The following is a 16,437-nucleotide window of genomic DNA, read 5'->3' as shown; positions in this document are numbered from 1 at the left end:
GGCGGTGGGTCTTTCCCTTTCTCTCCTAACTGCTGGGTAAGAGCAGTGCTCACCCCAAATGATGAGACACCAGTAAAGGAATACTACAGGATTTTCAAGGGGGAAGTGAGCAAGAAAGGCTCTCTCAGCGACACTCACGCCCACAGATACAATCTCACTTGTCTTTAAAATGAAGGATCATTCTACCTATTCAATAACGTGGGATGCTCAGCTCAGTGCATTTCATCACCAAGTGAAATCTGCCATGGCACTAATCGTGATGACAACAGGCCGATTTGAAAATAGCAGTGACTACTCCAAGTCAGAAATGCATCGGTATGACAAGAAACACTTTTAAGGTGGACACTGTGGATTGGATTGTGAGTTGTGCCGTGATCTCTTCAGCCAAGTCAGCATGAATGATAGGATTTCAGTGATAACATCTGAATTTGCAGGCCACCTGTATTTTATAGATATTTTGTCAGAGAGTACCAATTTATTCCATTCTGCCAAACCAGGCACAAATACATTCACAAACACACTAAGCTACCATGATAGATCTGGTTAACATTGCCTATGTTTCTTTTTCCCCATTTCGCTACCACAGTGACATGATCCCTAAGAAATGGACTGTATTGTAAACCCGTCAATGGGCAGGGATTGTCTCTATCTGTTGCCAAACTGTACATTCCAAGCGCTTAGTACAGTGCTCTGCACATAGTAAGCGCTCCATAAATACTATTGAATGAAATGGCCTAGAACTGTGATGTCCGATTAATGTGCTGGACAGAACAATAAGTGTCCCTCAGGTTTTGCCAACCTGCCAGCATTCATTTCCTGGCTGATGTTCACTGAATGGCAACAGGTCCTAACTGGGAGCCGTGAACAAGGCGGCTGCCGTGTGTGAGCACGTTCCTCTTCTGCCCCTTCCGCTGGATGTCTTGGGTGGGTTTGGGAGTGCGGGCCTTAGACCCCCTCAACCTGTCTTGGGTGTGTCTCCAGCCAGAAAAGGTCGGGAAGTTCCGATCTCAACCATCCCTTCTCCTCTAGGAGGGGACTGCATCTAAATCATTCATTTGATCGTATTTATTGAGCACTTACTGTGTGCAGAGCACTGTACTGAGCGCTGGGGAAAGCACAACACGGAAATACACAGTGACATTCCATGCCCACAAGGAACTTGCGGTCTAGATATATCTGAGACAGATGGTAAGAGTCATTTCAGGGAAGGAGATTCCAAAGACTCTCATGGTAAACCATTTCACAGAATCAACAGAAGTTAACTAAATTAGCCCAGCCAACAAAATCACCCTCCAGATGCACTGGCCCCTGCTTATCTTTTCTGTGTCTGATGTCTTCTTTTAACACCCCTCTGGCTCCTTCTGCTGGGTCTGATAATTACCCGTGGGATTAAGGGGGAAACCCAGTGTCAGCCAAAACTTTTCAATCCTCTCAGGAGCCAAACACCGAGTCCTGTGTGTAGGTAGTTGTCTTTCGCTTTCACAGATGACGGTCAGGGTAGTGATCGGTTTGCGATTCTATTTACTGCTATCGTTCTTGTCTGTCTCCCCCGATTAGACTGTAAGCCCGTCAAAGGGTAGGGACTGTCTCTATCTGTTACCGATTTGTACATTCCAAGAGCTTAGCACTGTGCTCTGCACATAGTAAGCACTCAATAAATACTACTGAATGAATGAATTGAATGAGTGGGACTCCGAAGAGTCCCTTTCGTACTACATACACGCACGCATCCGTTACAGCTGCATAGGTCCCTGCCATTTCCAATGCCTGCTGTTGTTTTCGGCACTCTTCGCCGTCAGGAAGTTCTTTATATCCAATTTAAATCCCTCCTGTTGTAGTCTGAACCAATTTCCTCTTGTTCTGTTTTTCAGCAGATATGGAGACCAGCTGAGTAACCCAGCTCAGTTCAAGAACCCTTCGTACACAAATATTTGAATCATACCTTAGCCTGTTTTTTGCCAAATTATCTCTGCTTGAGCCATCTTTTTATCATTCGTGACTCTTCAGATGTTTCTCCAAATTTTCCTCATTCTCCTTTAACTGTATAGTCCAGAATGGGACTGAACGTTACCCATTCTGAGTCTAACCGGAGGATACTCTCCAGCGGACGATAAATAAAAACAGTTGTGTTCCATATTTTGGTCGGGACAAACAAGTACTCCTCTCCCTTTTATTAATGTGTTAATTTGGTAACTCATGAACTTTTATAGGTATGGCCGCTAAACTTTCTATAGACTACAGTATATGATGATGAGGATATTGTTTACAGGAAGTCAGCACAACTGTGACTTCCTCCCTTTAGATTTTCAACAAGGTTGTACTGATTTTTTCTTCCAGAGTATCACAGCCTCTTGAAAATCAAATACACTACTGAAACTTTTTAACAGAACAATTCTCCATTGCAATAAACTGCAACTTGCCAACAATCACGAAGGGGAGAGTTTAAAATACCCCAATTAGTCAGTAATGTACCAACTACTGTGACATAATAATGATGAAAATAATGACGGCATTTGTTAAGCACTTACTATGTGCCAAGCACTGTTCTAAGCACTGGGGCAGATACGAGGTAATCAGGGTGTCTCACGTGGGGCTCACATGCTTCATCTCCATTTTACAGAGGAGGGAACTGAGGCACAGAGAGGTTGCCCAAAGTTACACAGTTGACAAGCGGCAGAGGCGGGATTAGAACCCGTGACCTCTGACACCCAAGCCCGGGCTCTTTCACCCACGCCACGCTGCTTCTCCTACAAGCAATAATTTCCAGCCTGTCTCGTTCTGTAGATGTCTTATCGAGAACAGAATTCAAGCCTCATGAGGCTTACGGTGAAAAATATACAGCTTAGAAAAACATGGACTATGGAACCGGCGATGTGACAAGGAGATGAAAAGACAGGTTTCTGAATTATTGTTGCCAGCACTTGGCTTTTTTTTTTTTAACTGATCACCAAACAAAACGAAGAGGTTGAATAGAGTATTACATAACCAGTAATGACTCCCATGCTGTGACTAACCAGGACCGCAACAGGCTCCCTCCGTAGCTTCAAAGCACTCAGTCATCTTGCCCCCTCCTATCTTACCTCCCTGATTTCCTACTAGCACTCAGCCCACGCACTTTGCTCTTCTAATGTCAAACTACTCACTGTACCTCAATTTGGTCTAACTCGCCGCCGAACCCTCGTTGACATTCTGCCTCTGCCCCGGAACTCTGACCCTCTTCATAACGGAATGACTTTCACTCGCCCCCACCTTCAAAGCCTTATTAATCCTGCCTCTGCCACTTGTCAGCTGTGTGACTCTGGGCAAGTCATTTAACTTCTCTGTGCCTCAGTTACCTCATCTGTAAAATGGGGATTAAGACTGTGAGCCCCACGTGGGACAACCTGATTACCCTGCATCTCCCCCAGCACTTAGAACAGTGCTCTGCACATAGTAAGCGCTTAACAAATACCAACATTATTATTATTATTAAAACCATCTCCTCCAAGAGGCCTTCCCCGACTAAGCCCTCATTTCCTCTTCTCCTGCTCCCTTCTGCATCCCCTTGCAGTAGGATATGCACCTTTTATTCATCCCGCCCTCAGTCCCTTAGCGCTTATGCACAAATCCGTAATTTAATGAATTTATACTAACGTCTGTCACCCCTCGAGAATGTAAGCTCATTGTGGGCTAGGGGTGAGCCCACCAACTCTTTTATATTGTACTCTTCCAAGCACTTAGTACGCCAGTAAGTGCTCAATAAAAGGATGATTGTTTTCAGTTAAGGGACTAAACCAACACTATCAATCAATCATATCTTTTGAGATCTTACTGTGTGCAGAGCACTGTACTAAGCGCTCTGGAGCATACAATATAACAGAGTAGGTAGATGCGTTCCCTGTCCACAATGAGCTTGCAATCTAGAGGACAGAGAGAGTTCAGTTGCTTAACACCACATTCATTCATTCATTCAATAGTATTTATTGAGCGCTTACTATGTGCAGAGCACTGTACTAAGCGCTTGGAATGTACAAATTGGTAACAGATAGAGACAGTCCCTGCCCTCTGATGGGTTCACAGTCTAATTGGGGGAGACAGACAAGAAGAATGGCAATAAATAGAATCAAGGGGAAGAATGAGGGAGAATGGGGGAGATGCAAGATCAGTACCTTGCACACATGCCAAGCCACTGTGGTTGAACAGACTGATGCCCAGTGTGTTTCTTACCAAGTAAATATTGAAAAAAAAAATAAAAAAACATCAAAATAACCCAGGCAGGAACCAACTGTTTCTTAATGATCCTTTACTGCAAATCCGGCCTTATTTCGATCCACTGAAATACGGAGTGGTTACAAGCAATTTTTTTAACTTCAGCATGATTGTCCCTAAGAACGGCAAGTTGGGCTTGTCAAGACAAAGCAGTAAATATCATGAGAAAGCAAAATCAAGAAAGTTCAAAATTAAATGATGGCATTTGAAATATTTATCCAAGCACTGAAACTTAAAAGTGAAATTCATTTAAAAGAATGAAAGATGGAAATATGAGAAGCTGGGGAAGAAAGCATACCAATACCATGGATTGGAAAGCTGAATAATAATAATAATGACGATGTTGGTATTTGTTCAGCACTTACTAGTGCCGACCACCGTTCTAAGCGCTGGGGTAGATACAGGGTAATCAGGTTGTCCCACGGAGGGCTCACAGTCTTAATCCCCATGTTACAGATGAGGTAACCGAGGCACCGAGAAGTGAAGTGACTTGCCCAAAGTCACACAGCTGACAGGTGGCGGGGCCGGGATTAGAACCCATGACCTCTGACTCCTAAACCCCTGCTCTTTCCACTGAGCCGTGCTGCTTCTCCAAATAATTATGTTGGTATTTGTTAAGCGCTTACTATGTGCCAAGCACTGTTCTAAGCCCAAGATACAAGGTAATTAGGTTGTCCCACGGAGGGCTCACAGTCTCCACCACCATTTTACAGATGAGGTAACCGAGACCCAGAGAAGTTAAGTGACTTGCCCAAGGTCACACAGCTGGCAAGCGGCAAGAGCCGGAATTCAAACCCACGACCTCTGACTCCCAAGCCCAGGCTCTTTCCACTAAGCCACGCTGCTTCTCTGCCAACAAGGTGGGCTGGGATGCTGGAGGCGAAAGAGAAGATAAGAAATAAACCAAAAGAGAACTGCATTGTTAACTAAATATAATTGTACCATATTTCTTCTCAGTAAGTGTTTACATTAAGCTCATGAACCCATGTATTATGCAATAGTTAAAATGTATTTTGCTCTTCCTACTTATTATTCACCCATTCTGTTCCCCATTCTTCAACACTTGCTTCTGGAACTCTTTCGCTATGCTTATTACTCTATTGTACTATTCTCCCTTCCTTCTATTCCTCCTCCTCCCATATTATCCTCCCACTCTTCCTGTCTTTCAAGCAGTTCTGCTCTCTCCCTTGGTTTCTACATCCCCGCAGTTTTTTTTTTTGTTATGCCTCATAGCAACAAAAGGAGCTCTGGCTTTCATTTTAGGAACAACAAAAAGGATTTACATGGAACCCTCAAAACTTCCAAATGAGTGACTTTTAAATAAAGGAGGAACTCCTGGGAGTTTGTAAATGCACTAGGCTTTATGGCCAGACAACTCTACTGAAACTGCAATTCTGAAGATATTTTCTTAGGGAAAGACAGAAATTTGTCTCAGCAACAACTCTATTTGTTCACCCTACACTTGTTTTCATCCAGGGCCTAGATTCTTGATGAGCTGGAGACAGATGTAGTTCAAACAGAAATGAAAAAGAAAGTCCATCGATTATTCTCTGAAAACCCCTTAAAACTCGCCAATATCTTTTCAGAGACATTATGTCATTTTGAAAAGAGGTTAAATTCTTAATTTGGAAGAGGAAAGCAAAAAAAGCTCGCTGGTCTCTGAGTGCCTCAGATGAGCAAGAGTTTGTGTGGGAGCGGTTTAGGGCAGAAGCTCAACAAACAACCTCTATCTCAAAGAAAGTTATTTTTTCAAAGGCAGTGGGGAAGTGATCTTTCAAACCGAGGAAGATCTAGGAGGGTGACCTTCAGGTCTCGAACTGAGTAATATTTTGTTATGCTCTTTACAAGTTCCTCGGTTTCTTACTTTGCAGAGTACATCCCTCTCCACCAGAGAAGCTGACTGTCTCCAGCTGGCAATTCCAAGTGGCCACCACCTGCCTCATCATTCATTCTGTTCCAAAGGGGCCCAGTTCCTCGTGTCATTTTCTTGTATTAATCAGGTAGGAGCCGGCCCTCAAAAGCTTTAGGATCATGAGCCAGTGGTGTTTGGAGTTATACCTGATTGCATCCCTCCATCTGATTTTTTCCGTCACGCGCCGCGTACAATATGGATTAAAGAATGTTGAGTTAAAAAAAATACCAAGAAAGGAATTTTAGCCTCTTTTACTACGAGTATTTGAAAAGCCATGACATGAGAAAGAACTCAATACCATTTTTCTTCTCTTTGCAAAGCTAACAAGGGATAATACAATAGGTTAGATTTTGGGAGTGGGGAAAAAAAAAATCACGCTCCCCTCTAGCAAAAATCTCCTGTTGGTTTCCCTTTGTTTTATAGGCAGTTGGCAAATCAATGGAGACCTTAAGTAAGAACTTAAAATGAACCCATGATTTAAGCAACACATTGAACCGAGCATAGGTTTCGCAAATCTTTACAGTAAGTCTAGTGGCTTTTTCTTGAACTGCCCAAATCCCAGATTTGTTATTCATTAATTAAATTCCTAATTTAATTCCTAATTAAATAGGAATAAAGATCATCCTCACTCTGCCTTTAAAAGACCATGGGAAAGGGAAGACAGACTCGAAAAGAAAAATGTTACCAGACGGCATTTGAAACAGACACACGCAGCCTTGATCCAGAGAAACTGTTTGCAACGTTGCCCTTTGTCAAGAACAGACTGACCTTCCTTAAGACTTTTCTGGTTGTTCACCTCAAGGCATTCCTTTTCTTTCAGTGGCTCAAAATCCCCAGTCGGTAAGATTTCTGGGAAGCCCTGTTGCTGCTTCTTGGAGCTATCGATCATGATGAGAGGCTCCTTGAGAATGGCAACATCCAGCAGGGGAGAAAAGACCAATTTGCCACCAGGCAGTAAAGCTGCGGTTCTGAACGCTCTGGTCCCCGCTTCCTCCTCCAAAAGCACTGAGAATTGAGCAGTCAGGGCTTGAAGCATTTGAGAGCACCCATTTACCCTTCGGTTCCCAGTTTGGACCCGCAAAATCAGAGTTGGAGCCCGGATCTCTCGCCCCGACTGAGAAGGCTGAGCTTGCGAGGCAGGACTCCCCCAGATCCCACCCCTTTTTTCCAGGCGGCCCCTACTCCTCAGCCATTCTAAGCTGCCTCTCCACTTTAGGTTGCGAGACGCAGCTTGACGGTCAGGATCAGCTGACAAACCCGGAGACAGGCAGTTCCAGATACACTCGGCAGTTGCTAGAGAAGCCTCTGCAAACCCTAGCCGAGGGGCTCTCTCTCTCACCAGTGACAGGGGCTGTGGAAATGCTTTCCGGCAGCCAGACAAGTCCATTCATTACTCATTAAGTTCCACACCGCTACGCAAATAGCTGGTCTGCAGCCATGGCCAAGAATCCCGGTCTTCTCTGGAAAAAGGCACTCATTCGCTAACCATCTGAGCAAATCTAGCTCCAGATTCAATTATGTACTCAATTAGATCTTTGATTTCCCCCCTTCAGCATCACACAGCCAGGTGAATGATTACAGCTGCTGCGGAGCCCAGCTCAAATTTTTCGCAACTGTGAAAAGCAACTGCAGGTTTTTCCACCCCACTCTCCTTTGGCATCGCATAGCTCAGGCAGCGGAGCTTTCTCCTTTTGCCGCTAGACGGCCCAGTGGATTTTCATCCATAATTTTCCTAAACTACAATATGCCCACATGCGTAACCCGGAACCTAGTAGGGATGGAGTGTGTCCAAATTTTAAATATCATAGGCCAACCTGCTCCCCCTCTCCCTTCCCCTCAGCACTGTGCTTATTTATATATACTTTTATTACCCTATTTATTTTGTTAATGAGGAGTCCATCCCCTTGATTCTATTTATCGTGATTACGTTGTCTTGTTTTTGTCCGTCTGTCTCCCCTGATTAGACTGTGAGCCCGTCATTGGGCAGGGATTGTGTCTATCTGTTGCCGAATTGTACATTCCAAGTGCTTAGTCCAGTGCTCTGCACATAGTAAGTGCTCAATAAATACTATTGAATGAATGAATGATCCACAACTGAAAAAATCGGATATACCCCATCACGGCCAGTTTTTCTGAAGCCGTCAGGAAGCAACGTGATTTTAGGAAAATTATATGGGTTTTGGGCAGTACCAGACAGGCAGAAATGGTTTCAATTTACTAGGTACCAAACATTCAACTCAACACACATTTTCCCCACTTAAACAAGACCAAAAGACAGCAAAAACATATGAATGATAATACAATCACTTGCTAGTTATCAGAGCCATATTTACTTTTAAAGTGATCATTTTACAAAACGCCCTCACGACTGTAGTGTTAACTCTAATGTAGAAGCAGCTGCAAAAATCCTGATCTAATGTGTAGTTAATGAAAATGGCTACAAAAGTTGTAAGATAATGTCCAGTGTTAAATAATAAAACATCTTTATGTCTGTTAGAAGAGATTTAGAAGAAAAAAATGGATTATTCTCTCGAAGAAAAAAAAACTTTTCTATTTCTAGTTTGTACAATTATTTTGAATTATTTAGGCATGTACTTCACTGAATTCTCTCTGAAAATTCAAGTGGAAAAAAAAATCTTGCTTATTAACGCATTTTCCTCTTATTTTGTTTTCCATTCTTTTTTTGAGGGTTTTCTCTAACGGAATCCTCTTTTTCTCCCATGAGGAATTTAGCTCATTCAGGGAAGTAAACACATCCCCATGAGCCAAAGCCTAAAAGCTATCAGAGGAGATTAAGAAAAAGACCCTTAGGCTAGCTGGGATTCCAAGTTAATTTGTTTGGGGGGCTATTATTCTTGGGTACCCCTACTGTGTCCCATGTCCAGCGAGTCACGGGGAAAATCTAACCTCACTAGAGAGGGTAGGGACACTGAGATTGGCCATGAGAAGTTGCTCTTTAGAACCACGGATCTGGTGGATATCTATCCCTCGAGAAAGTACTGTAATCAATTCATCAATCAATAGAGCACTGTACTAAATTAGTTTTACTCTTTTTAAATGATCTCAAAGACCATAGTAATTATAGCATGTATTTAAGCACTTTTAAGTGCTGGGTGGATGACATGGTTATAAGATTAGACACAGTCCCTGTCTCACAGGGGCCTCGCAATCTATTTTATTCTCATTTCACAGGTGAGGAAACTGCGGCCGAGATATTAAGTGACTTACTCCCGGTGACCCCTGTAGGACAGTGGCAAATTTGGGACTTGACTGATCCAGATCTCCTGATTTGATTTCCAGTTTTTTCACTAGGGCACGCTTACAGATATCCAGCACCGAATCATCCAGGTTGCCAATTTTTTTACTAGCTTTTTCCAAAATGACTGTCTAGTGACAATAAAACTAATGTCAGCGCACTCCAGAAGCCTGAAGAAATGCACTACTAAGGTGTGAGTCAAACTTTGTTCTTTAAAACACACTCTTTTTAGAGTGAAAGGGCACCATTTGGCCTACACATTTCTTTCAGGACTTGAGTCTGTGGGCCTGCAAGGATTTGCAAGATGCCTTAAATCTATTTATTGCTCTTCTCTGTATCCTCTTTAGTGTCTCTTCATGTTCATGGATTTTACATTTGATAACTACCTTTGGTCCAATAAGGGCATTTTTTTAATACACAAGTTTGTATTGTGTTTTGCTTTGACTGATGAGAGAAAACAATAGCTTGCATGGATCTAAATGTACTGCATCAGAGGTAACATTTGTTTGGGGGTACTTTAAATGCAGAAATGCTACCACAAACAGGACAATTCAAGAAAACAAAACACTATTCTAAAGAATTTTTTTGAAGTAATTCACCCTTGTCATATGCTAATTGCTCAAACACATCACATCCTTTGTCAAAAATATTGTCTTTAATGGCACTTTTCTTAAAAACGAAAGATCATAATCTCTTTAACTACAATAAATCCGACTTTCATATTTATTGCAAAAAAAACATGGTTTCATAAAACGACCCGCCCCATAGATCGAGTCAGTTTTCCCACCACTCCAAGCGCAGATATTTATTAAGCGTGAGAAAAACTCTACGGCTTAGAGACTAGGGACAGCCAAAGAAAGGCTTCCAGGGAATCAGAATACAAACAAACACAGCTCAAGGGACCTATACAAAAACTTGGCAGAGTAAACACACCCTGACAAAATGAGAGATTGACCAGAATATAATCCTGGAGATTGCTTCCACAATAAGAGAAAACCTGAGAAAAACATTAGCAGCTGAGCACTTGTCTAAAATAAAATGAATCTAATAATAGGAACAAAGTTATTTATAAAAATAGATTTTTAAAAATAGGCCAAAATCTTGATGCCTAATGCTATGTTATTATTTATTAGAATGCATTGTGGATTCTGTCAATGATGAATAGGAATCGTTAGCCTCCCTGGAGTCCTAATGCAACCCTTTTGGCATACTTTGCTTCCTCTAACGCCAGCCTTCTCACCGTACCTTGATCTCGCCTGTCTCACTGACCATCTCACTCCCTCTGGCTGGGAACTCCCTCTCCCTTTCATATCTGACAGGCCACCACTCTCCCCATCTTCAAAGTCCTAGTAACATTTCACTTGGGAGAGAGTACAACCCAGCAGATTTGGTAGAAACATTCCCTGCCCACACTGAGCTTACAGCCTAACGGGGGAGACAGACATTAATATAAAAAATTGCAAAAATTACGGCTATGTACGTAAGGGCTGTGGGGCTGAGGGTAGGGTGAAAAGCAGCGTGGCTCAGTGGAAAGAGCCTGGGCTTGGGAGTCAGAGGTCATGGGTTCGAATTCTGGTTCTGCCACTTGTCAGCTGTGTGACTGTGGGCAAGTCACTTAACTTCTCTGAGCCTCAGTTCCTTCATCTGTAAAATGGGGATTAACTGTGAGCCTCATGTGGGACAACCTCATTACCCTGTATCTACCCCAGTGCTTAGAACAGTGCTCTGCACATAGTAAGCGCTTAACAAATACCAACATTATTATTATTAAAAGCAAGTGCCCAAAGGGAACAGATCCAAGTGCGAGCTCCACACGGAGCTTACGGTCTAGAGGAGGAGCTTTCAGACGTCTAAGATTACTGCAAGTTAGTTACCGATTGTGGAAACACTTTAGTGAATAACTGGTTAAAAAGTCCAGTCACCAAAGGAGGGGGAGGTAAGCAACGGGGCAGAGTGGGTAGGATAGTCAGGTGCGTTGTCAACACTTGCAAAGTGATGATTTCTCTGGACTTGTTGGTAATTCCAGAACTCTGTACCTACACTATTTTTTTGTTGCAATCATGAGTCACGAAAACAGTGTAAATTTCCTAAAAGTGTTAGAATTTGCCAACAAGCAGCACTGGGAAGGGGGCTGCTCTGGGCTTTGGCAGAACTGTGCAGTACGTGACTGAAGAATCCAAGCTGTACATACATGTACCAGTTGATGACTCATTTGAGATACATTTACATTCATTCCCAGGTTCGGGGATTAGTTAGTGCACTGAGCTTGATTGGGATTTACTTGCACTGCTTTTACAGTAGGAGGGTAGGCGGAGCAGATTGGGGAAAGGTATTAATCAGGCTCATCTTCTCTGTCCTATTAGTCTTGTTCCCCCAAAAAGACATCACTTTTCTCCCTTTCCAACATTGCACACATACTCTGTTGAACCCTTCTGCCTCAAAATAGTTGACATGCCTCTCAGCTACTCAAGGAAAATTCTGATTCAACATGTACTGCCAATAATAAGACAAGGGAAAATGTAAAGATTAATTTTTTTGAAGACTAAATTCATATATGATAAGTGATATTTAAATGTTAAAAAATTACAACTGGTTTTTAGAAAAATTGTTAAATAATAACAACTGTGTTATTTGTTAAGCCTTTACCACATGCCAAGCACCGTACCAAGCCCTGGGGTAGATCCGAGATTGTCAGGCTGGACATAGTTCCTGTTCCACATGAGGCTCCCAGTGTGAATAGGAGGAAGACCAGGCATTGCATCCCCTTTTTACATATGAGAAAGCTGAGGCACAAAGAAGTTCACTGACTTGCCCAGGGACACACAGCAGGCAAGTGGTAGGGCCAGAATTAGAATCCAGCTCCGTGCTCTTTCCATCAGGCTATGCTGCTTCTCCAGATAAGAAAAGGTAGTAGATGAGATTAATGCAGACAATTAATGTAACGCGTGAAGTTTCCAAGACAAGATTTCAGATGAATGGATCCACAGCAAGCCAAGTAGTTTGGTTCTCGCCAATCATCCACTGTCTAGTGCTACATTTACGAAACCTTCATATTTGTTTACCCCAGACTTAGAGGACTTTATTATTATTTTTTTTTTTTTGCCCAGAATGGGATGGAGGCCTAGAAAAGGAGAAGTGATAGGGAATGAAAAATGAAGTGGGTCAAATCTAAACAAAAGTGGAATGTGGGTCTTAAGGCATCGTAAACTGAAATGAGGAGGTCAGCTGATAGACCTTTGGCATGCATTCTGGGGGGAAGGGAAGTGCTTAAGATATAGAAAACTCATACTTCCTCTAATTCAGAATCACCCCTACAACTTCCCCCTACCAAAATAAATCATTTACTAAGGGATTAAAAAGAAGACAATTGCTAGTCTTTTTCCCATCTAATTTTGTAGCTGAGGTGAAGAAAATGTAAAGGATTTCTGTTACCATGATCATTTAAAGGCAATATTTGAAAACTCACTTTACTACTTATGAAATGAAGTTGTTTTTAAGTAACGGTTCCCTTGCTAAATAAGGGGATGTGTAGAATTTGCAAATATTTGGGCATTTCAAGATACGATTTTATAAAAAGTGCTACTAGTCTTACTTAGTTCCTAAAGAAATTTACAAAGCACAGAGGCTAGGCTTGAATTCCTTCTAGAATACTTAGGAAGAGAACTCCACAGCGTATTAAGAAAAAGGCTTTCCATGAGAATCAAATGATTGGAAAATTGAGCCCTCTCTCTAGGGACACCTGAAATTAAATAGATGATCTCTATCCTGAATAGCCTAATGCTCAAGTGAGTTTTAGTTTAAGTTCCAGACTGTGTATAAATTTGATAATTTATTTTGATATTCTCCTTCCACCTTCTCTGCAATTTTGCATTTCCTCCTGCCTCTAAGACGTCGCTACCTGTATGTCCAGCTGGGACCTTGAGCTTAATATGTTCAAATTGAACTCATATTCCCTCCCAAATCCTCTCCTTCACCTCTTTCCCATTACATCTGGCAACATCACCACCTTCCCCACCTGTGAAGCCTGCAACCTTGACATTGTTCATGACTCTTCCCTCTATTTCGTCCCTCATAACCGGTCTGTCCTGTCAATCGATCATTGGCAAGGGCTAAGCACTTAGTAATAATAATAATAATGTTGGCATTTGTTAAGCGCTTACTATGTGCAGAGCACTGTTCTAAGCGCTGGGAGAGATACAGGGTAATGAGGTTGTCCCACGTGAGGCTCACAGTTAACCCCCATTTTACAGATGAGGTAACTGAGGCACAGAGAAGGGAAGTGACTTGCCCACAGTCACACAGCTGCCAAGTGGCAGAGCCGGAATTCGAACCCATGACCTCCGACTCTCAAGCCCGGGCTCCTTCCACTGAGCCACGCTCTGCACACAATATGCACTCAGGGGAGGACAATACAACAGAGTTGGAGAAACAGTCCCTGCACATAAGATTACTTTGGAGGGACTTCGTATAATCCTGCCTGGTTTCCCTCCACAATGTTTCCAGGATTTGTCCCTTTCTCTCCATCCACCAAATGGGTCCCGGCTCTTGTTGGGTTGAGTGCTGTATTAATAGTAATGGTATTTGTTAAGCTCTTACTATGGGCCAAGCACTAAGCGCTGGGGGAGATACAAGGTAATCAGGCTGTCCCACATGGGGCTCAAAGTTTCAATCCCCATTTTACAGATGAGGTGACTGAGGCACAGAGAGGTTAAGTGACTTGCCCAAAGTCACACAGCAGACAAGTGGCAGAGCCCAGATTAGAATCCACATCCTCTGGCTCCCAAGCCCGTGCTCTTGCACTAAGCCAGGTTACTACTCTCCCAAGAGCTTAGAACAGTGTTCTGCACACAGAAAGTGTTCAATAAATGCGATTGAATGATCGAATGACTGAATGAAGTGCATTTATAATGTCATAACTGAGAAACTCAGAGAAGATTTTATTCCAACATTAATAAGGCAACAGCCTAATACTGTAACATTTCTCCTTAGAGCTCAAAGTTCAGAACATTTTGAATGAATCTTCACATAGCTCAAGGAATTGAACATACGGTTATAATATTTAAGTCTGCTATGCCCAACTATCTTGATTAATTTCTACAAACTTCCTATATCAATAAGAGGTCAATTAAAATGTTTGAAATTTGAACTGAGATTCAAAATGTGATTTGAGATTTAAAATGTGTTCCTAAAAACTGTTGCTTACCAGTAGTATCATATCAAATAAGACTATTGTGAATTTTCCTTACTTATGAGCAGAATAAATCACTAGTTTAGTGTCCTATATTACACTTTACAATAGTGGAAGAAAGATTTTGTTTTAAAAAGTAACCACTGTTACTTTTGATTATGGAGGTATAACTGTATTCATTCATTCATTCAATAGTATTTATTGAGCGCTTACTATGTGCAGAGCACTGTACTAAGCACTTGGAACTGTATGAGCACTATATGTGGCAAATATGAGCAAAGTGATAGTTATATATATATGATGTTTGTACATATATATGCGTATATATATATGATGTTTGTATATATGTGTGTATATACAGGTATATATGCACATATATATATATTATTACATTAGGATGCCTTGAATTCTGAAATCCACTGCATGGCGATTTCTGGGAAATACCATTTTAGTCAAATAGGTAAGCGATATTTATAGATTCACAGTTGTGAACAAATAACTGTACCGCAAATCTGAGTATTTGGACAATTTTAAAAAAGTAAACTGGAGGAATGTTAATGTTATTGGGAAAACGTGTGAGTAAAGGGGAGATATCCTGAAGAGGCATCCTAGTTTTTTTAAATTAATATTTCTGATTTTTACTACCGGTGAAACATAAGATTTTCATTTACACATTTCATTGTATTCTGCCTTCACATCTCCTCTGCCTAATAACTCTGAGAAGTGAATATGCATTTATTATGAAAAGCTATAATCAAATATTAGCTAAGTATTTAAAGGATTACATATCAGTAGCAATTTATTATTTGGCGCTCTAAAACATTTGAACTTTTCAATATAACCAATAAACCAAAAACATTCTGAAAATCAGGGCACTTGAAAAAGTTAAGAATGAAAATTCTAAAATTGTCAACAATATTTTTAACAAAAATTAACGATGGCACACAAGTATCCATGCTTATTTAGTAAAATAGTTGTTATCAAACCTCATTTAGACGAGTCCTTTATTCAGATTTTCTCTCATACAATATACGTTAGCAAATGCAGCATAAACAACAAAATTTAAAAGTCAACTGCTCCATTTCAAAAGGCTATGAATAGAAAATGTCAACAGCTATAAAATGTTTGCAAGAAATAGTTCCTTGAATTTAATTCTATTAGTGATCCCAAAGTCTAAAAAAGTAGTAATAATAACAATAATAATGGTGGTATTTGTTAAGCACTTACTATGTGCAAAGCACCGTTCTAAGCGCTGGGGAGGTATAAGGCGATCAGGTTGTCCCATGTGGGGCTCACAGTTTTAATCCCCATTTTACAGATGAGGTAACTGAGGCACAGTGAAGTGACTTGCCCAAAGTCACACAGCTGGCAAGCGGGGGAGTGGGATTCGAACCCATGACCTCTGACTCCCAAGCCCGGGCTCTTTCCACTGAGCCATGCTGCTTCTCATTTAGATTTCGTATTCTAAATCTAGGATTTCCAAGGAAATAATAAGGCACGATACAATATCCAAGGGCAGTAGAAGGGGAAGACAAAGACCATCTACCTAATGATCTGAAAGCATTCCCAATTAAGGCAGAGAAACCATGACCTGGCAAAGCTATTTAATAACGCCAATCAGAGACGACGTTCCAGCTAATATGCCGCGATCCACGAACGAGTGCTATCGTCATGCCAAATCGATTACATCCAGAATTTCTGTATAGGGTATTATTATGTTAATAGCATTCCTGTTATTTCACCGGCTATGATAGCACTGCTCCTATGCAAACTGCTTATCGAGATGGCCCGCTCAAATCAATCAGTTGCATTTATTGAGTCCTTACTGTGTGC

At 41.6% G+C, this 16,437-nt stretch overlaps 1 protein-coding gene across 6 annotated transcripts in view; it reads right to left on the bottom strand.

The window, feature by feature from the left end:
- MRTFB (myocardin related transcription factor B) overlaps nt 1-16,437 on the bottom strand; it is a 224,048-nt gene that overhangs the window by 91,396 nt on the left and 116,215 nt on the right. For 2 of the 6 annotated variants that reach the window (XM_029058488.2, XM_029058490.2), the window contains exon 1: nt 6,929-7,616. The exons of the other annotated variants lie outside the window; for them this stretch is intronic. In XM_029058488.2, the coding sequence (XP_028914321.1) occupies nt 6,929-7,547 (619 nt within the window). In that variant the 5' untranslated portion in view covers nt 7,548-7,616. Of the gene's footprint in view, nt 1-6,928; nt 7,617-16,437 lie in introns of those variants that run through there. 6 annotated transcript variants of the gene reach the window in all.

The sequence above is a fragment of the Ornithorhynchus anatinus genome, chromosome 2, assembly GCF_004115215.2.
Source record: "Ornithorhynchus anatinus isolate Pmale09 chromosome 2, mOrnAna1.pri.v4, whole genome shotgun sequence".
Taxonomy (NCBI): domain Eukaryota; kingdom Metazoa; phylum Chordata; class Mammalia; order Monotremata; family Ornithorhynchidae; genus Ornithorhynchus; species Ornithorhynchus anatinus.
This window is presented reverse-complemented; position numbering and strand designations above follow the sequence as displayed.